Genomic DNA, 25,712 nt, shown 5'->3' with positions numbered 1-25,712 from the left:
TATAAAAGCCATGACTCCATGTCTCTTCTTGTTCATTTGCTTCTACTTTTTGGTTGGAACATTTCATTCATGTTTCATAGTTAAGGTGTTTTGGGGAAAGTGATTTACTTCAAGCTTTTATCTTGGTTTTGCTGGCCAGTCACTATTGTATTTTATGAATTAACTGTAGTGGCAGTGAAATTGCATAGATAAGATTTCCTTTACATTTACTTTCCTGCCTTGACAGCACTAATTGTCCTTTCTGTTTTTATAGCTCCCCTCCACGAGGAACTCCAGTCTCTACAGGAGGCATTACAATTAATTCTATTATCCTTCTGCTAAGAACTTAGATAAAGGGCATTGGTTTCTTTATTTTACCAGATGGGAGAAACTGAGGCATAGGCTATTTAGGTTAGTAATTTGGGTGGGTTGGTAGAGATCCAACATGATGTTTTGTTGGTGACCATAGGAACATGGAGTATATTTGCTGTCTTAGCTGGAAAAAAAATCTCAGCATGTGAATTCAGCCCTAATAGCCTGGAAAACCACGGGTATACACATGGGTACCACTTGGCCATGAGGATGTATGTTTCTCTTTTAACCTGGGGTGCATGTAAAGACCTCGAGTACTATGATGATCATTCTTTCTGCACAGCTCTTCCCAGTGATGCCATTTAATGTAAGCATGATAGTATTTCTGTTTGTCGTAAATGTTTCTCTATACACTGAAGTGTCCAATTGTCTTCCTCTTCTTTTCAAAAAGCTGTGTTGATCTCAGTTTCTCTCTTTGGAAGCTGCTATGTCCTTTAGACCCCTCTCCAGAGGATTTCTTTTCTGGTCTGGTCTCAGTAGCCTCTGAATATTACAGCTGGCATCTGGCTATTGTTCAGACCCAGATATACAAACTGAGACTCACTTTTCTTTCTTTCTTTCCTTCCTTTTTTTTTTTTTTTTTTTTTTTTGAAAGATTGAATTATCATTGTAGGTAATGCTGGTCCTTGGCCTGCACTGAAATTACCCACAGTGCCTTGCATGTAGTATGTGCCTAGTATTAGTTATTGAATTGGACCAAATGTGTGAGAGCTTCCCAGTACTGAATTTATTGGCAGTTGTTTTAGTTTTTAAGGCTTAGAGATATGTTGTATTTATTGTCAACCCCATGATGCAGTTCTAAGTTAACAAAGAAGGAATCACACAGCACTCCAAGGTATTTCCTTAAGGATGAACTTTCATCTTTATGTATTTAAGTGTTCTAGGTTTAGCAGTCTTCAACCTCAGCAGAATATTTGGGACTTTTAATGGTATTAAAAGTGCCTTTTATCATGGGTACTTTTACTTGCTTCCTACATGTTTGTCATTGGCTGTTTTAATCTGGTGGTGGCAGTGGCTGTTTTAATCTGGCTTCATTGTCTTAGCATATGATGTGCAAAGGCTGGAGGGAAAGCTGGGTAAATGGGTTCTTTCTGTCTTACATACCACAGAATAAAAAATCCCCCTTTTTCTACCTGCTACTAGAAGTAGCCTGTTTGTTAGGTTTGTTTTCTGAATTATTCGGCCCAATCTAGGCAGCTGTTTCCTTTTCACAGAATTCTCTATCCAATCTATAAAGAGAGAGAGTCTTCTTAAATTTGGAATGCCTTCTAAGCCTGAATTATATTTCTAACTCTTAAATAACCACTGCCCGGCTTTTCACAGTGGTCTGTTCTCTCTCTCCCCTGGGATTCTGGCCTGGCATCCTGAGGATCGGGCAGAACCTTGGCCATGCTGCAGAGGGCAGCTGAACTCTTAGTTTGCGTAGAGAACAAAATTACCCCAAACAAAGGAAAACAGCAGGAGCCTGTGGGCTGAAGAAGCCAGAGTCCATACTGAAATCTGAGTAGAAACTGTATTTGTGCTCTGGGGACCCAGAGAACATCCTTTTCTACCCTCTAGCTTTTCGTTCATTTGTGCATGGAATGGGATGATCTTCACAAATACCGTCGGATGCTCTGGCAAGAGCGCTTGCCAAACCATTTCCAAGCTGTTTAAGAATGAATGGATAGTATTGTGGTCCAGGAAGTTTCTAAGTTTCTCTACCACTGTCCAAGAGTGTATACATGTGTGTGGGGTGGGTGTCACATGCACGCACATGTGCCATGACTGTCTCCTCACTGTGTGGTCATTCTTTGTACAGTCATTCCTGTCTACAGTCTTCATTTCTGTCTGATTCTAGTCAGATTAGATAGGGTCCAGTCTTCACAATCACACTGAAAGGCAGTGGGCTTTGCTGTATGAACAGTCTGTCCATGATGCATTACAGAAGACAGTGGTTCAAAGACAGCTTTGAGCAGAAAGGTAGGAAGTGTGGTGAGGCATCCAGATGGCCTAGAGAAGTCAAGCCCATCTTCACCAGTACCTGGGAAATAGGTATACTGTGGTGAGAAGAAATGGGCTCTGGGGTTCAGACTCAGCTCAGAACCACTGTGACAAGAAGGTACTGGGAAGAACCATGTCAAGTCTGGTGGCCCTCAGCATGAGGTAATAAGGTCTATTATTTGCCTTGAGTCTTCCTCTCTAAACTGTGGTATCCCCTTCCGGGATTACTTCTGGCATTTATGCCTCACGGTTCTGGGAAGAGCTTTTGATCAATAGGGGCCTCTGATGACCTTCCTTTCTGATCTTAGTCCAGGTCCCTGCTGTGGCTGCTGCTGCTTCCTCTTCCTTTCTCCTTCTTCCTCTTCCCTTTTTCCTTCTTTCTCTTTTTCCCTCATTCTTTTTCTCTTCATCCTCCTTCTCTTCTTCCTCCTCTTTCTCCTTCTATTTTAATAGTGTTGTTTTTGAGATAAGATCTCAAGTAGCCCTGACTGGCTTTGAACTTTCTATGTAACCTTAATCTGATTCTTCTGCCAAGTGCTAGGACTGCAGGCATCACACCTGACACTTCTCCGTGACGTATTCTGAGCCTGGGTGTAACTTGGGAGGCTCTGCATCGGCCTCCCAGACATCGTCACTCTGAGGCAGTTAAAAATTTCTCATGGATTTGCAACCATGAGGCCTGTTTCTTTCATTGTCTTTGCAAATGGTCTATTTACTCATATCATGTTCTCTTTCACTGTTAATAGACATAAACCTCCCATCATGTGTGCTAACCTTTTTAAGACCAACAAGATGAGTCACTATGTGGAGGCATTTCCTGCTAGGATTCAGCTGAGCTGATGTAGACATGGGGAGCAGTAACCTTCTCTGAAGGTCATGCCAGGACCCACAACCCACCCCAGGAAAAGCCTGGACATACAACACACCCAAGGACATGCCAGGACACACAACATGTGCTACCATCTTTTCAATTGATGCCTTCCTCTGTGTTCTGAGTTCTCAGCTGGGACAGCCTCTCCCAGCCCCTGACTCCAAACTTCACAACCTCTCTCCTAAACCATGAGCAAAATACTGTACTGAAATTTAAGTCTGATGGAGGCTGGAGTGATGGCTCAGCAATTGAGAGCACAGATGACTGTTTCAGAGGATCTGGGTTCGATTCCCAGTACCCACATGGCAGCTCACAACTGTCTGTAACCCCAGTTCCAGGGACCCCAGCACCCTAACAAGATATCCATGAAAGAACAGCAGCAATGTACATTTTTTTAAGCAGCCTATGGTATCTGTCATACCAAAAGAAAACAGTGAGGTGGCTTACATCCGGTTAGAGAAGAGATATGGAGACAGGAAGTTGGATCTGTGTGAAGACAGCAGTGAAGAGGTGTCTCCCTCAGGCTAGGACGTTAGAACTGAGACTGGCAGTGCTGTGTGAAGCCCTGGTTTGTGGCACCTTGTCATGACAGCCCAAGGGCAGAAGAACAGACCAACTTGACCTTGTTGCTTTCAGGCTGTGTCCTTACCAACCTGCTCTTGTCTGGCTAACAATAGTAATGGCTAACCCAAGCCCCTGGCCTCAGCACCCCAGGACCTTGAGCCTCTTGCCCAACACCAGCCTCCTCCTATTCCTGAACTCTGCCTGGGCTCTCTCCTCTTCCCAGGACATCCTTCATGGCAACCCTTTCCTAGTAGCTACTTCAGATCCCAGCCAGAAAAATCCATCCCACACAACTTTTTCTTGGGCTCTCTGAAACCAGGACATAATGTTTCCTGCATAGTCATTGAAGCCTCTGCAGTGACAGGTAGTGGTTTAGTCATTAGCCGGGGGGAGGCTGCCATGATGTCCCTAGCCTTTTCCAGTCATCACCTGGAGGATGAGGGATGTCAATGTTATTCGGTACCCTCTTGTCTAGGCTTCCATAAGAGAACAGTGTGGACTGGGGTTTAAGCAGCAGATATTTGCTTCTCAACATTCTGGGGGTGAGAACCCACAGTGAAGGCACCTGTGCACAGTGAAGCTCAGAAAGGACCCTTTTCTAGTTCAGGGATAGCCATCTTTCAGTGAAACCCTTTCCTAACAAAGTGAAGTTCCCACCCTTATGGCCTTTTCACCTTCTAAAGTCTGTACCCTCTAACTCCTTAGGTTAAGAGTTGAAATGCCATTGTGTGAATTTGGGGAGGAGGACAAAAACACCCCACTCATGACTCAGGGAGCAGACTGCATGCAATGGTACCAGAGGAATATGCTGGACCAGCAAGGACTGGATTTAGAGAAACGGATAAAGTTACTTTTTGTCTCAGGTCTGTGGGTGATTGACTTGTGATCTCAGCTCTGAGGTGCCTGGGAGAGGAGAACACGGAGCTTTCCAGAACAGTTTAGTCTTGCGCATTTTTGGTTTTGTGTGGGGTGATGTAGACCCCTTCCTTCCTGTCACATCTTACAGCTGTGTCTGCTTACGACTTCCCTGACTTGTAAATCATTCTTACAACTTCTTACACAGGCCTGTAAGCCTCCCACCCTCCCCCAGTAGGGCTTCTTCATTCTGGTCTGTGATCTATTTATATTTTAATCCCTTCCCCTTCTGTCTTCAGTTAGAAGATGCAGTAGACGACCGACTTTGTGCTGACGGCCAAATTGTTACCTGTGTTTTCAGGTTCACTACAACATTGGCAAAAACCTGGCTGACCAAGGCAACCAAACAGCGGCCATCAGATATTATCGGGAAGCAGTCAGGTATGCAGTTGTGTGCGTGGGCCTTCAGCTTCCAAAATGCCTGACTGCCTTGGCTGACTTCTAAGTAGGAGCTGAAAACAACTCAGCAGTGACAGACTGTGTGACTTCTCTCTCCATTTCCAGATTAAACCCCAAATATGTTCATGCCATGAATAACCTCGGGAATATCTTAAAAGAAAGGAATGAGCTACAGGAGGCTGAAGAGCTGCTGTCGTTGGCTGTCCAAATACAGTAAGCAGGTTCTTTTTTCTTTTCTTAACATGCTGCCAGGAACAAAGAATGAAATCTCTGGGTTTGGGCAGTCATCCGATCTCCTCATTTTCTTGTTTATCTTTTGTGTTAAAAAAAAAAAAAAATGTTTTTCCAGGCCGGACTTTGCAGCCGCATGGATGAATTTGGGCATAGTTCAGAACAGCCTGAAACGGTTTGAGGAGGCAGAACAAAGCTACCGGACAGCAATTAAACACAGGCGGAAATACCCAGACTGCTACTACAACCTTGGGCGGCTGGTAAGGGTGGGCGGTCCCGGTTTCCCATCACCTAACGAAGAGTGACCTTAAACCCCTCCAGCATTCTCCACGTTATAAAAGTCCTCTATATGTGTTTCTCTCATTGGAAAGTAGCATTTGGTTTCCTTGAATACACTGCTGATGTTCTTCTTAACGAGCCATCCAAACTGAATAGATCTAATTTATAAAATCTCAAAAGCAGGTGATTAAATGAAATTTTGTCTATCCCTTCTGCCCTGGAAAACATGTTCCAAAGATCTGCTTCCTGGTAAACATTGTTATTTTAATTTTTAAAACATGAATTCAGTGGAAACTTAAGATTTCAAAACAAACCTGTAACTGATTTTTCTGAGCTTCCTTGTTCTCTTTCCCCCAAGGGAGCAGATCTCTTCCTTTGCAAGGGGACATCCTCCCCAAAAGGATGGCTTCAGGAGTTAAGAGTGTTTATCTGAAAGGCTCTTACAGCTACTTAATGGACCTAGAAACTAAGGTGTTTGAATTGTTCTATATTTCTGGTTCTTGACAAATATTTAAGGCATCTGATCACTTCTAATTTTTCTAGCAGAGAAAATAAATGAGGCTCAAACAGCATTACTCTAAGTAGGAGTCATTAGATTGACTAGGTGAAATTGGTAAGGGCAATACATTTGATATGTGTGAGCCAGAGTGGACTGTACACACAGTGATGGGACATTTAGAGATAGTGTATAGCTTCACAAGTAGGTAGCATCCACAGGTTTAAAAAAATAGAGGCCTAATATCCGAGGTATACAAAGAACTCAAGAAGTTAGACACCAGAGAATCAAACCATTCTATTAAAAAATGGAGTACAGAGCCAAACAAAAAGTTCTCAATTGAGGAATATCGAATGGTTGAGAAGCATCTAAGGAAGTGCTCGACATCATTAGCCACCAGGGAAATGCAAATCAAAACAACCCTGAGATTCTACCTCACACCAACCAGAATGGCTAAGATCAAAAATTCAGATGACAACAGATGCTGGTGAGGATGTGGAGAAAGAGGAACACTTCTCCACTGTTGGTGGGGTTGTAAACTGCTAGAACCACTCTGGAAATAAGTCTAGCAATTCCTCAGAAAATTGGACATAGTCCTACCTAAAGATCCAGTTATTCCACTTCTGGGCATTTACCCCAGAGACGCTCCAACATACAACAAAGACACATGCACCACAATGTTCATAGCAGCCCTATTTATAATAGCCAGAAGCTGGAAAGAACCCAGATGTCCTTCAGTAGATGAATGGATACAAAAATTGTGGTACATTTACACAATGGAGTACTACTCAGCTATCAGAAACAATGGCTTAACGAAATTCTTAAGAAAATGGATGCATCTAGAGAATATCATCCTGAGTGATGTAACCCAGTCACAAAAGAACAGACATAATATGCAGTCACTGATAATTGGATACTGTCCCCAGAAAGCTCTGAACACCCCCAAAACAACTCACAAACTGTATGAAGCTTAAGAATAACAAATGCCAAAAAAAAAGTCACTTAGGACATTTACTTTTCAGCTATATATGTATATGATTTAAATAAATATGCTGAATAGATGGCAGAAATACAGCAGAAATCTAAAAGTTCAGTGTTTTAAATGTATGTTAAAGTGTGATGATATGCCTTCTTGAATAATTTTTGAATAATTACAATACTGCTTGATGTGTTTGTCTACATCAAATTGTTTACATGTTGCTCCAGGTTAGCTTTCGGTTTTGAAAAAACCCTTGCAACATGGTTAGAAGTAACACTTTCATGGCACAATCAGCCCTTAGTTCATCTCAGTGTGATTTAATATATTTGTGTTATCTTTCCTGTTGGCACATTTATCTGCACCACATATAGAAGAAAAGATTCCTCTGAAATTAAAATGAATATTGTAAAAAAGAAAATCTTGCTTATCCTCATTTGAAATGCCTGAAGCATCTTTGTTTTGTGCATTCTTTGTATAAACAAAGCTCTCCCACATTAGCTATCCATCCCAATAACCACCTCATCTCCTGTTTGATAATTCAGAAGTTCCAAACAGTGTTTGTATTTTTATTTAAAAAAAAATGTCCCCCAGCATGGCCCTGCCTCTGGTAATCATCCCTGTCTAGGCTTGACCTGAAGACCATGTCAAAGCAGAAGAAAAACCAAGAAAACATCGGGTGTTTAGGTTATTTTAATAGAAAGAATAGGCTTCCATTTTTACCGTGACTTGAATAACTTTGGCCTTTAGCATGCTTGTTTCTGGAAGGATGAGCCATGATTTTGTTGGCTGGGCAGGTAGAATAACAGGGGAAACAAAATGGCCAGGTGCATGGCAGCCAAGAGAGACTGACTTTCTAATGCTGGACAAGTCACTTGAAGTGGCAGATAATGCTTGTGTTGTAGAATAAAGTATTTTCATGTTCTTACTTAGAAAACACAAACCTTGTGTTTGTTAGTTGTGGTGTATGTATGAGATGTATGATAGGAAGACACCATCTCTAGGAATCTACTCCAGTGTCACTCCATCCTGCAGGGGACAGTAGAGCTGTGACAACACCACTCACCCCATGGAGCAGAGATTTGAACAAGGGACAAAAGCTGGAGATGTCTTTGTCTCTATGGGCTGTCTCCGGGTCTGTCTTTGTCTTTATGGGCTGTCTCTGAGTCTGCTGGGCATTTTTAACATTCCAAAATGCATCCTTTATGATCTGTGTTGCACTTCTGTGCTGAAGCAGAAACTGGAAGACCTAAGTACTAAAGCTCTTCTAAGGGCAAGCTGGGGTTGGGGTACACTTGAAAACCCCTTGACAGTGTGAGTAGAGACCAAAACCTTAGTCACGTACAAAGCAGGGTGAGTTCTCAAAGTTAGCAAAGGGAGGATGTGCTGGCTGGAGGGAAAAGATGTGTTAACCTAAATCTATGTGTAGAGGTGGAATGACGATCTCTGTTTGATGAGCCAGTTAAACTATCCTTTAAATGACATTAGACCGGTCCCTGTGAAGTCTTTGGTCTTTCCCCTTTTCTAGAGGTAGCTCCTTTCGGGTCACTGCCTTGCCAAGTAAATGTGCCCACCTGCAGCTTCCACATTAAAGCCCAGTTCTCCAGACATCACTTCCTCACTACTCACTACCTGTTCACTGCTCTCGATTGGGATTTGGAAAGCAGAATCTATGCTAAGTGAACCCAGTAGGAGTAAGGTTCCAAAGAAAAGGACGCAGAACATAAATTATAAGCTTGGATGGTGAGCTCCAATTTGGGCTGTGTGATGCTTTGACTGTGTTGATCATTCATTCATAGCCCCCAAAACGATGGAGACTATGATATTGTTTACCCGTTATGTTATCCAGGTGAGGTGTTACCACAGGGCCTGTTGTGTATGGCTGTTACTCCCCTCCGTGGTTTAATTATCCAGCATGTGCCCTTGACGACTTAAAAGCATTAATGCTTAATCTCTAAGACCTCAACCGGCCCATTTGCGTGATAGCTTCAAGATATCTGTTTTAGAAGTTGAATTTTTATAATGGGAGATAAATACTTGCTTTGATTGGTGGACTCTGGTAAGGAGGGGATGCAATGCCATTATAGAGGAAATGGGGAGAGCAGGATTGTTTGGGACATGGTGCTGATCCTTGAGGGTGGTGTTGTCAGTGACTTGGAGGAGTGCTGGGGACTGCTGACTGTGAAGAAGTTGGTCATTATGGGTCATGATGGGCTTCAGATAAGTAAATTCTTGCTAAGTATTTTAAGCAGGGAAGGCTTGCCATGAGGAATTGGTCAGACGGTTGTGGAAGTAACAGAGATGTAAATATTAGTGCAGAGATCAATGGGTAAGAGGGAAGCATTTGATGGACAGAGAACTGACCTCAGGTGAAGCTACCTTTTAGAGGAAGATGATAGCATCTAGCCTTGGGGCAGTGGGAGAGGTGAGGTGGAAACATGGTCCTCTGCTTGGTCCTTCTGAGGCTGGGAGAAATGTGTCAAGGAGTCAGAGGGTAACGGACCCATAAAGGGCTGGTAGGTGAATAACACCTCTACTTCCTGCTGAGTATTAAATCACCATGTTTCTCCGTATCCTTAAAGTGTGTGTAAAGGAAGGGTAGCCATGGAGACAAAATGAAAACTTATTATCTGGTTTACCTTCAACAGAACAACAGTCACAGTAATAGTGGGAACAAGTAGAAAACATCCAGAGGACTTGTGTTGTACAGCGAATTTACACGCTGGAGAGAACTGACTTATATATCCGATGGGGGCAGGGGGCAAGTATAATGTTCGTATTTAAGCAGCCCTATTTATTTGAGTTTTTATATCATTTCCTAGTAGTTCTAGAGGATAAAACATAGCAACCTGACATTCTAAGCCTCAGAAGAAATTTGAGAAATTCTCTTTAACCAAAAAAAAAAAAAAAAAAAAAAGATGTTTGCCAATGTTTTCATAATTTAACCTCATATCACCTATTTGCTGTGTGGGACATAGAACAACTCAAAGTGTTTCCATCATCAAGTAGAAATAATGAACTTAAGCTGCCATAGGGACTTCATGCAGAGCTTAGGGATGGAGTGTATTCAGATGAAATGTACCTCTGGCCTGAGTGTAAGAGGGTCAGGTCACCTGTGAAAGAATTCATTGCAAGATAGGGAAATTAAAATATTTTCTGCACACGTATGAGGACTTGAGTTCAGGTTCATGTGAATACATGGGAGTCATGGTGGGCATGATCACCAGTGGAGACCGACGGGGTTCCCAGAGAAAGCTGACTAGTGAGGTTAGCCATTTTACTGAGCTCTGGAGTTAATTGGGAGACCATGCTTCAGTGAAGAAAAATGAAAGAGCCATGGACGATTTTTCTTAGCATCAGCCTTGGGCCTCCACGTGCAGGAGGTGCTCACATATGTCCATACCCATACACATGCAAAGACATACACGCAGGCACACATACACACCACAAACACACAGACGGAAAAAAGAAAAGAATCCAGCACTTTGTCCCTCTGACGTCTGCTGACTGTGCAGATTAGAGCTATCTGTTTTAATATTGTTAAGGATGTTAAGTGAAATCCTCTGTCCTGAGAGAGCAAAGATGTTGTTCTTCTTCCCAAAAAAGCAGAGGATCCAGACTACTGAGGTATTTTATGTGTCTATGTGGGTCTCCAAAAGGCTTGCAAAATACATCGGAATGGCTCATATTTGTATTTTGAGTTTAGATATTCATAAGAGGTTTCTAAACCATTCTTCACAAGCAAATTAGGCACATGGCATGCATGTGTGCCCTCACTTGTCCCCAAGCCCCAGTCACTTCTGTTGGGGAAGGTGAGCACGTGTGTGCATATGGAGGCCAAAGGTCAATCTTGAGTGCCTTCCTCTCTGCTTCTTATGTTTTGAGGCAGGGTCTCTCTGTTTCAAACCTTGCCTTTTCAACTAGGTTTTATGGCCAGTGAGCTTCCTGGGGTCCACCTGTCTCTGTCCCCCACCCAGTTCTGGGGTCGCATGTGTATGCCAACAGACTTGGCTTTATGGGAATCTTGGGGATAGGCAAGCACTATTTGCTGATCCTTTTCCCAAGCCTACTACACCTTTCTGATTACATGGACTACTCATCTACTGGTCTAAATAATACATTATCGAAGGTAGACCATAGGGTCCTTTCTAGAACAGAGTCATCAGTGTTTTTCAGTAGCTTGAAGTGTGATGTCTACTTGTCATCAGCACTGTATAAGAGGTTATAAGGTTCCTTGGCTCAGGACCCAGGCCACCTAGTTCTACACCTATTCTACTCTAGATGTGTGGCTGAGCAAGTCACTCATTTCCCTGTTGTCTTGGTTTCTGCATCTGTAAGGCTCAGACTGTGGTGGTATCTATTCATTGAGGTTGTGCTTTCAAGTACACGGGTTGATAGGAAGTAAGGAGGTGGTTCTTGTTTGTTCTGTGAGATTTTGTGTGTCTTTGTGGTAATGTCATAGAGTGGGAGAAAAAGGAAGAAGAGTTGGCATATTGACTCTGAGGGGGCGGCTCTTTATTTTCAGTATGCAGATCTAAATCGCCACGTGGACGCTTTGAACGCTTGGAGAAATGCCACCGTACTGAAGCCGGAACACAGCCTGGCATGGAACAACATGATCATACTTCTGGACAACACAGGTGCAGAGGAGATGATGAGAAGGTGTCTGTGGGCTAATCAGGGCGTGCAGACCAGCACCATTTTCACAGGCTAGTCAGGGCTTTCTAACCACAGTCCTACCATTTAAAAGATAAATAAGCTGGGTGTGGTGGTGCCCAGCTTAACCCCAGCACTTGGTGGAGAGTAGCAGGCAGATCTTTGAAGCCAGCCAGGATGACACAGCGAGAAAGGAAAGAAGGGAGTGGCGAAGGAAGGGAGGGAGGAAGGATGGGAATCAATCTGAGTTAATTGGTGTTAACAAAAATTACTGTATTTCTAGAGACCGGGGAGATGGCTCAATCAGTAAAATGTCTGCAGTTCAGGCATGAGGCCCCAAGTCCAACCCTACTCACCCACATAAAAGCCTAGGCAGGTAGATACCATGCAACCTCAGCACTGGGGAAATAGAGACGAGATCCCTGGGAGCTCACTAGCCAGAATAGATTAACCTAATTAGTAAACCCCAAGTGCACTGAGAACCTTGTCCCTTCAGTAACAACCTACTGAAGACGCCTGATTCTGACTTCTAAACACATACGTGCGCATGCAATACTAGTGTTTTCTTTCTAGAAAATAAAGTTTCCTCTAAGATATCCTAACATAATGTGATGAAAATCATAACGTACTGAGAAGTGTTGAGTTGTGGAGGAGGGTGATCAGGTCTCGTTTATTTCTGAGGCCCACCATTTAGCCACACTACCTTCCAGCATGCTGGAAACAGCTAGGTACACAAGGATCTGCTTTCAGGTCTATACTGAGAACAATGGGTTCTTAGTTAAAATAGAATGCTGATCTGATTTCTCAGCCTATAGTAGACCAGATTCAACCAATTTGGGGTGGGGATGGGGGATCTGATACCTTCGTTTTGCTATCTTATGATATTGCAGATCAGTCCCAGGGCCTGGATGTGGTAGGCAAGTTCTCAACAAGCAGCTCTCTTCTGCCTTCTTTTTAAGAACCCAACCATCCCTTAAGAAACCTTGGTAGTATTTTGACAGAATTGAAAGCTAGTAAGCCATCTAAACCATGTAGACAGGAGACAGTTGCTTGTTTTCTAAGACAGATATAGGACATGTACTTGGCTGTGAGAATATCCAGACGTTAGTGTTGCTTTGCTGCATTTTATGCCCCAGTTTGGGCAGTGTGCTGAGTTGCCCTGTGTCTTCCACCCACTAGGTTGTGGTTGTGTCTTCTCATGTTCTGCATGGGTCTTCTCCAGTAGTAGTATCAGTACTGTGCATCATGCATTCAGGTCCTGCTCCAGATACAAGCACAGTACTGATGAGTTCATTTCTTCTCCCAGGTAACTTAGCCCAGGCTGAAGCTGTTGGAAGAGAGGCGCTGCAATTAATTCCTAATGATCACTCCCTTATGTACTCATTGGCAAACGTGCTGGGGAAATCCCAGAAATACAAGGTGGGTAAGCCACAGGCCTTGACGTCCTGTGACCAGTCCAGCAGCCGCAGTGTTTCTTATGCCCAGTTCAGTAGAGGGTTAGGCCAGAGCAGGAGCACCAGGGGAGCTCCAGGTCAGATTCTTTTCCTGGGGAAGCTTGTTCCTTGTGGTAGGGAAAGAGAAGCCCAAGTAAAGTAACTAGGACGAGCTGCTGGTGATGAGCTCCTATGCTACATGGCCGGTGTCAGAGACGACTTAGCACAGTGCCGTCCTCTCAGGGCACTCTCCTCCTCCTTTGCACATGGTCTGAGCCTGTCTCTTGCAGTAGGGCAGGAGGTCTAGGCTTTCCTGTGGGTTCTGTCTTTCAAATTTTATAAACCTAGGTTTCTCCTCTGAATTACATGTCATCATCAAGGCCCTGGAGGCTTTTGACCAGGGAAAATCATAAGATGGTAACTCTGGCACTGAGAGATAGCTCAGTGATAGAAGGCTTGCCTAGGATGTAAGAGGCCTCCAGACCCGTGCACACATGCACACATCATCCACTGAGTTTTTCAGGAGTCGTAAGTTGTTTGGGCCTCGATCAGTGTACTTTAGGGAACTGTAGGTCCATGGGGCTGGACACCCCATACTCTATATACTCTATACTCTACACTCTACACTCTATAGTCTACACTCTACACTCTACACTCTACACTCTACACTCTCTACACTCTACACTCTCTACACTCTACACTCTCTACACTCTACACTCTCTACACTCTACACTCTCTACACTCTACACTCTACACTCTCTACACTCTACACTCTACACTCTATACTCTACACTCTACACTCTACACTCTATACTCTCTACACTCTACACTCTACACTCTACACTCTCTACACTCTACACTCTACACTCTACACTCTACACTCTACACTCTACACTCTGTACTCTACACTCTACACTCTACACTCTACACTCTGTACTCTACACTCTGTACTCTATACTCTACACTCTACACTCTACACTCTGTACTCTACACTCTGTACTCTACACTCTACATTCTGTACTCTACACTCTACACTCTATAGTCTACACTCTACACTCTACACTCTACACTCTACACTCTCTACACTCTACACTCTCTACACTCTACACTCTACACTCTCTACACTCTACACTCTACACTCTACACTCTATACTCTACACTCTACACTCTATACTCTCTACACTCTACACTCTACACTCTACACTCTCTACACTCTACACTCTCTACACTCTACACTCTACACTCTACACTCTATACTCTACACTCTGTACTCTACACTCTACACTCTACATTCTACACTCTACACTCTACACTCTACACTCTGTACTCTACACTCTACACTCTACACTCTCTACACTCTATACTCTACACTCTACACTCTGTACTCTACACTCTGTACTCTACACTCTGTACTCTACACTCTGTACTCTATACTCTACACTCTACACTCTGTACTCTACACTCTGTACTCTATACTCTACACTCTACACTCTACACTCTACACTCTCTACACTCTATACTCTACACTCTACACTCTGTACTCTACACTCTACACTCTCTACACTCTATACTCTACACTCTACACTCTGTACTCTACACTCTGTACTCTACACTCTACACTCTACACTCTCTACACTCTACACTCTACACTCTACACTCTACACTCTACACTCTGTACTATTGAAGGAGCTGGTTAATGCAAAGTCATCCCGAGGAGAATCAGCCTTGAGAGGGGCAAGTCAGAGGTATTTATTTCTAAATATCTTAGGCACCTCACACAGACATACTTTGGAACACTTGGAAAAGCAGTCCCACAGCTTTTGGAGGAAGAAATATTTCAGAATTGTGGTCTGATAATTTTTTAGATATTTGGTAGATACTTGAGTTATTACTTAAAATATTATATTAACATTTCATATTAATATTTTATTCCAGAATTATAACAGCTATGTTTTATTTTAAACACCCTAAGCTGTGGATACGATTTAAGGCTTAACAGTACCAATGAATTATTTGGAGACCCCTACTACTGCATTAATCAATTCATTCCTCTCTAGTATCATTTTCTTGTATTCATTAGATGTCATTATTTGTTTAATTTTCTATAAACTAACATCATTTTTTTTAATATTGGTGAATTTATAGGTGTTACTATACATATTTAGTTCTAGCTTTTGTCCTAAAGAATGGCTTTTTGAGATGTTTCATTTTATTTTTTTTATACCTCTACGTGGGGGAAGGATGAGTCGGCAAGGACAGATCAGGAGACTCAGTCCTCCATTGACCCAGCTACCTACAGCAAGTCTTCAAGATGCTGATTCTGTGATCCATGTATTGATTTTTCTATCATCCTACAGTCTCTGAAGTGCAATTTCTATTATGGGAATTGAGCCCAGGGTTCGTTTAGCTTCCTGTTCACATTGTGCTCCCCCCATCCCATAAGTAGAAAATACTCCATGTGACAGAATATTATAATTGGTTTACCATCTGCACATATTTTTACCCTAATGGGCAAGGCCAGTGTCCTGAGTCTAGGATAAGGAAACAAAATGAAATCTGAAATAAGGAGCTCATTTTGAGCTCTTGGGCAGCTACCAGCAGGGAATGCGATGAGACTTTTCCAGCCAGGGTTTCAGCCAGCCTAGTCCAGCCATGGAGCCAGCATCTCATACATTTTTTTTTCCTAAATTAAGGATTTGGAATGTAAATATTTGGGTAGCTTTTCTGTCACAACAGAAGGGGGATATCTTTTGTTCTTGGCCTGCAGGGTGTCCTGTCCTGCATGTTGACAGAGCCCTGGGCAGATCAGTAGAGAGATAGGGAAATGGGGGAAAATGGTGTCTCACAGGATTGACAGGCTCATCTTCTAGCCCAGGGATAAAGGTAGGGGGGCACCCACACGTGCACATGCATGTGTTTGCATATATGTGTGTGGCTGGAGCCAGAGGCTCATGTAAAGTATCTTTCTCAGTCACTAGCTGTCTTAGTTTTTGAGAATCTGAGCTAAATCTAGAGCTCAGTGATTCAACTAGATTGACTGTTGAGAAATCCAGCAATCCTCCTGTCTCTGCCTGAGGGACCCTAAGGGCTTTTATAGTCTCACAGCCTCCTTTCAGCTTCCTCCTCCCACTGAAGGTCTTACAGCTCCCCTCTTCCACTAAGGGCTTTTGTGGTCTGTACCCTCCAGGATGGAGTGCTTCAACCTTATCTGGGCAACTCTTAAATTTAGGACATAGGTCCTGAGATGCAACCCACATTAGCAGCCACCAGTCAATTTAAAAGTCAACTAAACCTACCAATCCTCGCATTCCTAGTCACCATCGCAGTAACCCACCCATTACTAATTGTGTAAAAACTATACTGACAGAGGGTTTGGGGTCGCCTCTCCTCTGGATGTAGTCTACCCCAGTGCACTGGACTAATAAACCTCTCTTGCTTTTGCATCAATCCCTGATCTCTCATCTCATTCATGGGAGCTTCAAATAGATAAGACTCAATTTGGGTCTTACCTGCCTTTCTAACACTACACCAGTGTTTGCATGGGTGCTGGGATACAGATTCAGGGTCTCATATTTGCAGTTGTGAAATGACCAAATGACCAGCAGCTTGGGTGGACAGAAAAACATGTCTGCTATATTGAGTGGTTCTAGTGCTCAGTCAAGAGCCTTAGCACCCAACAGCAGTCACTTACCTGTCCATAATTCAGCTTGTTCTTCTGGCAGCCCAATAAGAGAACATGCGTGAGTGTGGGACTTGTATCTATTGAATGGTAAATGCATGCATACAAAAAGATGTTAGCTTAATGATCACTAAATGAACCTCTGTGGGTCACTTTTAAACCCATTAAAATATATGCTGCTTTCCAGTTTGGGGCTAATGTGGGAGAGCCAAAGTCGATTTTCAGTTCTTCACATGGTACTTCCCAGCCGTCCCTTTTTGCATTGCTCATCCACTGCTTTGGGGTTTAAGAGGAGGCCACAGTGAGAGAGTGGTTTCCCAAACTCTGAATGCCATACTGTTAAGAACTCTTTGGTTTTTCTCATATAAGTTCTACCCAGTTTATTTGCACAATTTATTTATTTATGTTTATTTAAGAGACTCAGTCTTGCTATATTTTGTTACATAACCCAGGTCAGGGCTCTTCCATCCTCTTCCAAGTTCCTGGGAGCCAACCACATTCAGCTGATGCTTTTCTTTAAGGAAATACCAAATGTCTTAACCTTTTTACTTTATGTCTGTGTACCACATGGATGCACTGACCAGGGAGGTCAGAAAAAGACATCATATCCCTTCAGACTGGAGTTACACATGGTTGTTGGAAGCCATGTGAGTGGCGGGAATCCAACCTGTTTTCTCTGCAAATGCAACTAATATGTCCGACTGCCGAGCCATCTCTCCAGCCCTTTAATATATTTTAAACACAGACAAACGTGTTTTAAAAGGAAATAGCATATCATTATTAGAAATAGAGGATAGCTACAAAGTGAAAGTTTTACTCAGTCTCAGCTGCTTAACTACTCCAGACACAGGCTCTGAGCCTGGGGTTACCCTTTTTGTATGGAAAGAAAGGTCATCTTCCTGTGCTTGGTTTCCCTTCCCTTTCCTGCGTTACAGCCCTTAGGACATTCCATCAGAGGGCACAGCCTTAGTTTTCAGGACCTGCTGCTGCTGTGGCATTTTGTCTTCCACTTCTTCTAAAGAGCCAAATTGCAAGACCATTTCCAGCTCTTAAACCCTTGTTAAATGGCAGTGTTTGAGGTGCTTTAGAAGAGAGTGTTACTTTTCCTTTGTGTTGGTAAACAAAATCTCTTAAGTTTAAGTGATAGTCACATCTATTTATTGGTCTAAACCAGCACATTTCCTGGGCCTAGAACCATCCAGATCTCTCCACGGACCATTTGATAAAGAGTTCACTGCTTTCTTGAACAGGGCTTATGGGACAGATGAGCATGCCCTGGGCTTTGAACACCTTTAGGCTCAGGCTTATCCCTAGGTTCAGAGACAATCCAGGGCTGCTGAAGCATGCAGTCTAGTAGCCCCAAGCACTCCTGAGGCAGCAGATCCTGCCCACGATCAGTTGCTCCCAGACTTGCCTTTTCTGGGACACCCCTCTCGACGGGCTGCAGTGTTTCTATTTCTAGCCTTGGAGACTTGATCTTCTGGTCCACCTGCCAAATGCAGCCTTGCCATTAGGAGTAGCCATTCCATAAAGATGTGTGAACCTCAAGCCCCTGCCCGCAATTGGTATCACTGTCTACTCTGGTCTCACCAACTCTTTGTTACCCAGGGACAGCCATGACCTTGACATTTGATCACTTAAGGAAATGCGAATTTCTAGGAACCCCTAGTACATTCATCCCTCCAGCCGCTTGCTCCAGCAAACTCCCCTGAGGCAGCAGAGCATCTTAAAGTCTCATCATCTGGCTCTCTTCATTTTCTCTAGTTTTAGGTGTTACATGAGACTGTTCGGAAATCGCCCGAAAAAGCACAGCTGCATATAAACTTTCAGTTTGGTTTGTTTGTTCTGCAGCTTACGTAAAATGTTGAATAAATCTCAGGCTCTCTAAAAGCGGTTCGTCTACATCCTGCTGGAGCTGGGTTGCAGAACTGGCTACCTGGATGTCAGATTGATCTAGACCCTTTAAAATAATACTTCTACACGACTGCATTTTCTCTGAGTTCTGAGGGTTCAGAGTAGTTCACCTAAACACGCTACTTCCCAGGATACCCATGGGCTAATGGCAAAGAAGCTGATGTTCTTGCACTTTGGAAAATGCAGAGGCAGAGAGGCAGAAAGCCCACTCAGAGGAGCCAAAATTGTCCCCAGTCTAACAGCATGGGTAGTGTAAGCTCAGCATTTGGTGCCAATTGCAGTGAGCTTGGCTCTACATGTGGGAGATACACACATTGTGACCTGGGCTTATGTTAGTGCACAGTCTGCACATCTATCTCTGGACATCATGACAGAAAGTGACATCTAGGCTCAGTCTGGTAGAAAACTACTTCACCCTGTTTCATGGTGACCCCACCGCAACTAAGGACAACTTAGAGGAAGTGTAAGTCTGTACAAATGTCAGTCCATGCTCAACAGGGGTATTTGGTAACAGTCACACATTATAAGTGGCCATTTCTTCTTCATTCTCTTTGCTAATTGCTCTTGAGTGGGGGTATCCATCATTATCTGGGATGCAAGGGTGTTCTGGGTTTCTGGGGAGATTAAATAGCTCATACCCCTACGTGAGAGTCTGCAATGAGGCCTTCACTTCAGGTTGGGCATGCTGCCTTCATGCGTGTCCTTGACAGCCTGGTCCTTGTCTCCGCCCTTCCCTCATGGCACCCTAAGTCAGTTCATCTAAATTAGGTTGTGAAATCCCAGACACCTGTGAGGTGGAGCTCACAGGCTTCACCATCTCCCCCCTGTCTGGTCAGCACTGTATTCTGCCACCCCTTGTCACCTTCCATGTCAGCTTCTCTAGCCTTTTCTGAGCAAGGCTGTTTCTGGAAAGGATATGGTGATGGTTAACAATGATGCTAGAAGGTAAGACGGTTGGTTTTGCTTTGTGTATAATTCCTTTTGCATGTATTTTGTTTTATAGGAATCTGAAGCTTTATTCCTCAAGGCAATTAAAGCAAATCCAAATGTTGCAAGTTACCATGGTAATTTGGGTAAGAAAATTTTCAATTTAAATTATATTAAAATTAAAACATACGTGTGTGTGTGTGTGTGTGTGTGTGTGTGTGTGTGTGTGTGTGTGTAATCTTTTGAAAGGTAACCTGTACTGCATTGACCCTGTCTTTTAATCACTGAGCCATCTCTCCAGCCCCTAGAGTCGACCCTGTCTCAAAATGATTTTTTTTTTTAAAATGGGCTGGTGATACAGCTCAGTGTAGAGTGCTTGCCTAGCACACACATTCATGCTCCTGTACCTCATGAAAAGCATTCCTTACACAAATCACTTTATTCACTCACTTCATTGTAACTATCATTTTACAGTCTGATTCTTAGGTTAGAGCCCCTATTTCAGCCTAAAAACACAGACATATGGACATCTTCATTTAAAATAAATGGTTGTGGCTACAGAAATAGCTCAGCAGTTAAGAACACTGGCTGTTCTTGCAGAGGGCCCAGGTTTGGTTCCTAGCACCCACATGGAGGCTCACAGCCATCTGTAACTTTAGTGCCAGAAAATCTGACATCTTCTAATCTCCATGGGCACCAGGCACTGCATACAGGTGGTACATGCAGGCAAAATGTTCATACAATAAAAATAATAAATAAATCTTTAAAAAATAAAATAAGTGGTGGGTTTTTTATAAAGAATACAATAATAAAGGACTGAACTTTGGCATTTGCCCGAGCTCAGTACAGTGCTGACTGGCAGAAGTTTCACAGCAGCACTGAAACTGCCTTGTGCCCTTTTTGTAATAACATTTCTGGGAGCACGTGAATCCCATCTAACAATAAGAAGAAACTCATGAGTAATGGGCAGGACCCAGGGTACACTCCCCAGGGTGTGTGGTTACAATAAATAAAGCTTTCGGTACAAACAATATTTTTTTAAACAGTGATTTCTGTAAAGGCTCCGCAATGGTTCTTTGTGCGTGTGTTTGGGAATCCTGCAAGCTAGTCAGAAGCGCTTCCAACCAAACGTGTCTCCTGCCGTTTCAGCTGTGCTTTATCACCGCTGGGGACACCTCGACTCCGCCAAGAAACACTATGAGATCTCCTTGCAGCTTGACCCTGTGGCGGTAGGCACCAAGGAAAACTACAATCTTCTGAGGAGAAAGCTGGAACAAATGCAGAAGAAAGATGTCTGATCTTCCCCTGGTGTTTTGAGTTTGTGAGTGTGTGCATGCGGCCTCTGTTCATGTGTGCTTTATGTTTAGCCATTTAAAAGTCTCAGGCATTTATTATTTTTATTCTACTGTTATTTTTTTCCTATGAAAAAGATTATAGCACCAGCAATACACTCTTGAATGCTTGATAGGATTTTTGCATTGAAATTGTATTTTTTCACACAACCCAAATGTGATTCTAAAGATCTCAAAAAAAAAAAAAAACGAAACCTTTTTAAAAAAAAAAAAAAAAAAACTAAACAGGAAAAAAATATTATTTTGAGTGAGTTTTGCTTGTGTTAAACTGCATTGGGGTGTGACTGTCCTTATGAGGTGGAATGACGTAGACATGTTTGCCACCTCCTACAACTTACGTAGCTGTCTACTTTGTCTGTATATTAGCATGTTTATTTAATGACAAGAAAGAGTAAATCAAGGTTTGGGGCTTTTTTTTTTTTTTTTTGAGTCTCTTTTTGCAACAGTGTAGCTTGAGGTTTGTAAGAAATTATTTATTCACATTTTTGTGTTAAGCAGGATATATAATTGAAGAATGGATAATTTTAATATCTGTATATTTATCTGTGTATGTTTTCTTTCATAGGAAGGTATGGACTCCCATGCTCTTTTGGTGTGTGTATGTATTCTCCAACATGTATGATGTTAGCACCCAGGATAATGTTCCAGTGTTGGTAGAGTATCTCTGCCATACTTTAGGCAACCTAACATCCTGGTCTCTGTTCTTTCCAGTGTTCAGAGGGCTATCTGTGTGTAGATAATGTGTTTCCATTTTTTTTTTAAGCTGTAAAGTGGGTTTCCACCTCACATGATGTAACGACAGACATTACTTTATCCAGAAAATATAAAAATGTAAATTCTCTTTCAAAAGAAGTCATACCTCTGGATTGTGTGGTGTTCTTACAAATTGGGTTTTTTTTTTTTTCCTTACCACATTAGATCTCAACAATTTGTTTACTTAGTTTGTTCTTTATATACTGTTGACCTCATAATTTATGCAATCTCTGTAATTTCTTAATGCAGTAAAACATTATCACAAAAACTGACATGCACTGTCCTGGTTTCTTCTTAGTTAGTTGAATGTTTTTGTTTCCCCTGCCCTTGCATAGAGTCTGCTCTTTTCTAGTGTATGAGTAAACCTGGTATACCGTTTCAGGGTCCACTGTCCATCCCTTTCCTGCTGCTGTGACAAGACACCTGAAAAACAGCGTAAGGGTGGAGGGGCTTATTTTAGCTTAGTCTCAGGGTCCAGGCTGTTGTAGCAGGGAAAGCATGGCGGCAGGAGCATGAGGCTGCGGCTGTGATGCATCTGCAGTCAGGACACAGCAATGCCTGCTGCTGTTCTGCTTGCATTTGCCTTCTGTTCTCTGCAGCCCTCTGCCTGTGGGGTGCTGCCACTCACACCTATGCTGGCTCTTAGCATCTCTCTTCAACCTGTGAAAACTGCCTTCCTGATGCATAGGTGCATCTAATTCCAGTCACATTTGCAACAACAACAACAAAGGAAAACCGTCATAGGCCTTGTGAAGTTATTGGAGCTCAAATAATGAGATCAATGATAGATCCATATTGATAGATTTGATTCTGTATACTACATTTTAGAGTACAACTTTCACTTTTAATTAAAAATCAAGTAAGTGGAAGAATCACTGTGCAAACAGGAACCAGGCCTGGTGGTGTGTATGTATGTATCTACTTGGGAGGATCTCCAATTCAAGGCCTGCTTAGATTATAGAGTGGATTCGAGACCACACTGGGCAGCTTAGTGAGACCTTGGCTCAAAGTTTAAAAATAAAAAAAGGCTGTTAGTCAAGGGTTTTCTAGAGAAACAGAACTGAGAAAGAGAGGGAGAGGGGGAGACAGTTTTGGATTGATTTTTCACTGTACTTTCTAGGTTGTCCAACAATGGCTGTCTTCATAATAGAGAGGTTGAGAACTATTGCTGTTTGGCCCATTAGGCTGGTCCTCAATAGGCCCAGTCTGACTCTGAAGGCCAGGAGAAATCCCCCAGATAACCACTGGTCTAAAGCCCACAATCATAGAGCTAAGGAAACGGAAAGGAAAGCTTTTTTACTCTAATGTTTTGATTGTTATTGACAGATGGAGCAGCTTTTAAACATGGGAAGTCTGATCACAGTCCTTCACTTCCTTGGGTTTGTTTCTCAGTTCAGCTGTGTTGCTGCGGGCTTTCTACCTGCTCACTCCGATTCGTTTGAGCTTACATGCACGCTTAAGTTCTTTTAGGTTTCATCTCATTAGGCACAGCCACACATCCCCTCATAGGGCCTTCTGGTTTCTCATATTACCGAGTGTGTTCATTGCATACGGTTTCAAATTACTGACTTGAAAGATCATATAGAAGACTGAGCCTCAGCATCAAAGCTTTGGACATCAACCTGCTTGGGCCTGGAGCTGATTGAAGCATCTTGGTACTCCTGCCATAATCTCCTAGGTAATTCATTTACATTATTCTACCCATTTTTTTTCAAGTTTAAAGTGGGCTGTAAGATTTGTTTTATAAAATGAGAACCTCAGTGGACACTGAAATAATTGGCAAATGGCAGAGTGGGTTTCTCTCTCTCTCTCTCTCTCTCTCTCTCTCTCTCTCTCTCTCTCTCTCTCTCTCTCTCTCAAGCAGCTGTGGCAGAGGAGAGCCAGCATCAGTAAATACATCTGCCCCCTCATTCATTCAGTAAAAAGTAAGTGCCTGCTGGGTTACTCACTTCTATATTGTGATCAGAACACTATGGCCAAGACAGCTTACAGAAGAAAGAAAGCTTGTTTGGATCTACGGTCCCACATAGAGTCTATTATGGCAGAGTGGAGATTTGGTGGCAGGGCAGAAGCTGGGGGCTCATATCTCCAATGGCAAACACAAAGCAGAGAAAGCCAGGGGGATAGTGAAAGGCTTGAAACCTTAGCTTGTGGGCAGTAATATACCTCCTTGAGCAAGTCCAAACCTCCTAAACAGTGCTACCACCTAGGGACCAAATGTTCAAACATTTAAGCTTATGGATAACATTGAAACTGCCATACCTACTATGTGCCAGAGTGACTAGTTTCCCATTTTTACTCTTTAATTGTGGCTTCTAAATTGAGAGTCGTATCTGTATAGACTGTGGCTATACCTCAGTGGCAAAGTGGCAACCTAGCATGTACTAGATCCTAGGACTGAGCCCCGATACTGTAAGAAGTAACATTTAAAAAATTGTAGCTGTGTTCTTTTGGGCAGTGTGCCTCTACATTATAGTTAGACACATATATGCGCCAGCCTAGAGATTTTGCTTGTCTCTTTTTATTATTTATTGCATCTGATTATTGCAGTCAGGTTAATTTTTAATGTTATTGGAAGCCCACAAAGGCTGTAGTCTCACTGTGTTCACTGAGGCTTTCCAGGGTGGACAACTCAGACACCTGTCAGAAAATTGGACTCAGCATGCCTCTCAAGATCACAGGATTAGCAAACAGCCAGAGCAGATGAGTCTTCTTGATGGATTAATCAGAGGTACTCATAACAAATGTTGAAAAAATGTTGATTAGAAAAATCATCCTTTGTTTGGGTTTTTTGTCCCAAATGAATTAATTGATTCATTCCAGCAAAGATCAGCAATGAATAAAACCATTAGCTGGGCAGCAAGTCCAGAAAGCTGAGCTCACTGCTGACTAGGATCAATACGTGACTCCCACTGTGAGACCATGTGAGTTACATAATCACCTAGAAGAATTCTAAAATAAATAGTTCCACCTGAATCTAGGGGAAAAGTTGCATAAGTCCTGAGTTTAAGTGAAAAAAGCTACAGATAATGCTAAATGTGTTATGATGTTATGTAAGAACGTTAGATTTTTAAGGTAGATATACAAAGCTGGGTGTGGAGATGCAAGCCAGGAGGATGGTGAGTTTGGGGTCATGTAGCAAGTTCCAAGTCAACTTTAGCTACTTAGTGAGATCCTGTCTAAAGGGAGGGAGGAGGGAAGGGGAATAGAACTTATGGTGGCAGACATGGGGATATCTGAGCCCACCTAGAGATCCTTGGGTGCTTAGCCAGGTCTGAGGGTCTACCCAGCCTGGTTCCTGCTCTCTTGTTCCATCACCCCTACCTGGTGGGGAGAAGACAAAGTCTGGCAATGGAGAGGAATGAGAGCTACCTTTGGAAATGTAATCTGCCATGCACATTGGCAGCAGTGTTTACCCACTGCTGGACCACCCTTTGGGAATTTAAATGGTTAGAATCTTAACAAAGGCTCTGCCAGATACCCTGCCTAGCAAGTGCCTTGCCATTGGAGCTCCCTCACTGCTGTACTTGTGTCAACTGATTGACATTGGGAAACACGGTTCCTTTCCCAACTCGGTCCCTTCCATAGCACTAAATTTGCAATGATACCACAGACCTCCACTTCTATATGTTCTGGTTACCTCCAACTTTATAGTTGTAAGTTCCCAACCCATTTGTAACTTGTGATGGCAGCTCTACAAAGGTAACCCAGAAACAATCTCTCAGTAACTCTGCTGGTGAGATCAGCCAATCATGTAAGAATGTGAGACTTCTCTCCCACCAGTGGGATGAGACTCACTCATCACCATGTCTGGAATAATCAGTGGGAGCCATAGTGGCCCTGGTATGCTTTCTAGCTTAATTTGGGTTTTGGTGCACCCTCTTTACAAAAAGAATTGTCTTGCTGAGATTCTTAAGCTTTGTTAAGGTGAGG

General features: G+C 42.8%; 1 protein-coding gene across 2 annotated transcripts in view; it reads left to right on the top strand.

The window, feature by feature from the left end:
- Nucleotides 1-22,051, top strand: part of TMTC4 (transmembrane O-mannosyltransferase targeting cadherins 4) — a 65,392-nt gene extending 43,341 nt beyond the window's left edge. Inside the window, exons 12-18 of one of the 2 annotated variants that reach the window (XM_080917323.1) lie at nucleotides 4,986-5,065; nucleotides 5,189-5,296; nucleotides 5,433-5,574; nucleotides 11,591-11,705; nucleotides 13,028-13,140; nucleotides 19,751-19,820; nucleotides 20,824-22,051. In XM_080917323.1, the coding sequence (XP_080773449.1) occupies nucleotides 4,986-5,065; nucleotides 5,189-5,296; nucleotides 5,433-5,574; nucleotides 11,591-11,705; nucleotides 13,028-13,140; nucleotides 19,751-19,820; nucleotides 20,824-20,972 (777 nt within the window). In that variant the 3' untranslated portion in view covers nucleotides 20,973-22,051. The remainder of the gene's footprint in view (nucleotides 1-4,985; nucleotides 5,066-5,188; nucleotides 5,297-5,432; nucleotides 5,575-11,590; nucleotides 11,706-13,027; nucleotides 13,141-19,750; nucleotides 19,821-20,823) is intronic. The other variant, XR_013975046.1, reaches the window with a different exon arrangement.
- The last annotated feature ends 3,661 nt before the right edge of the window (nucleotides 22,052-25,712 follow it).

This window comes from Micromys minutus (assembly GCF_963924665.1).
Source record: "Micromys minutus genome assembly, chromosome: 5".
NCBI lineage: Eukaryota > Metazoa > Chordata > Mammalia > Rodentia > Muridae > Micromys > Micromys minutus.
This window is presented reverse-complemented; position numbering and strand designations above follow the sequence as displayed.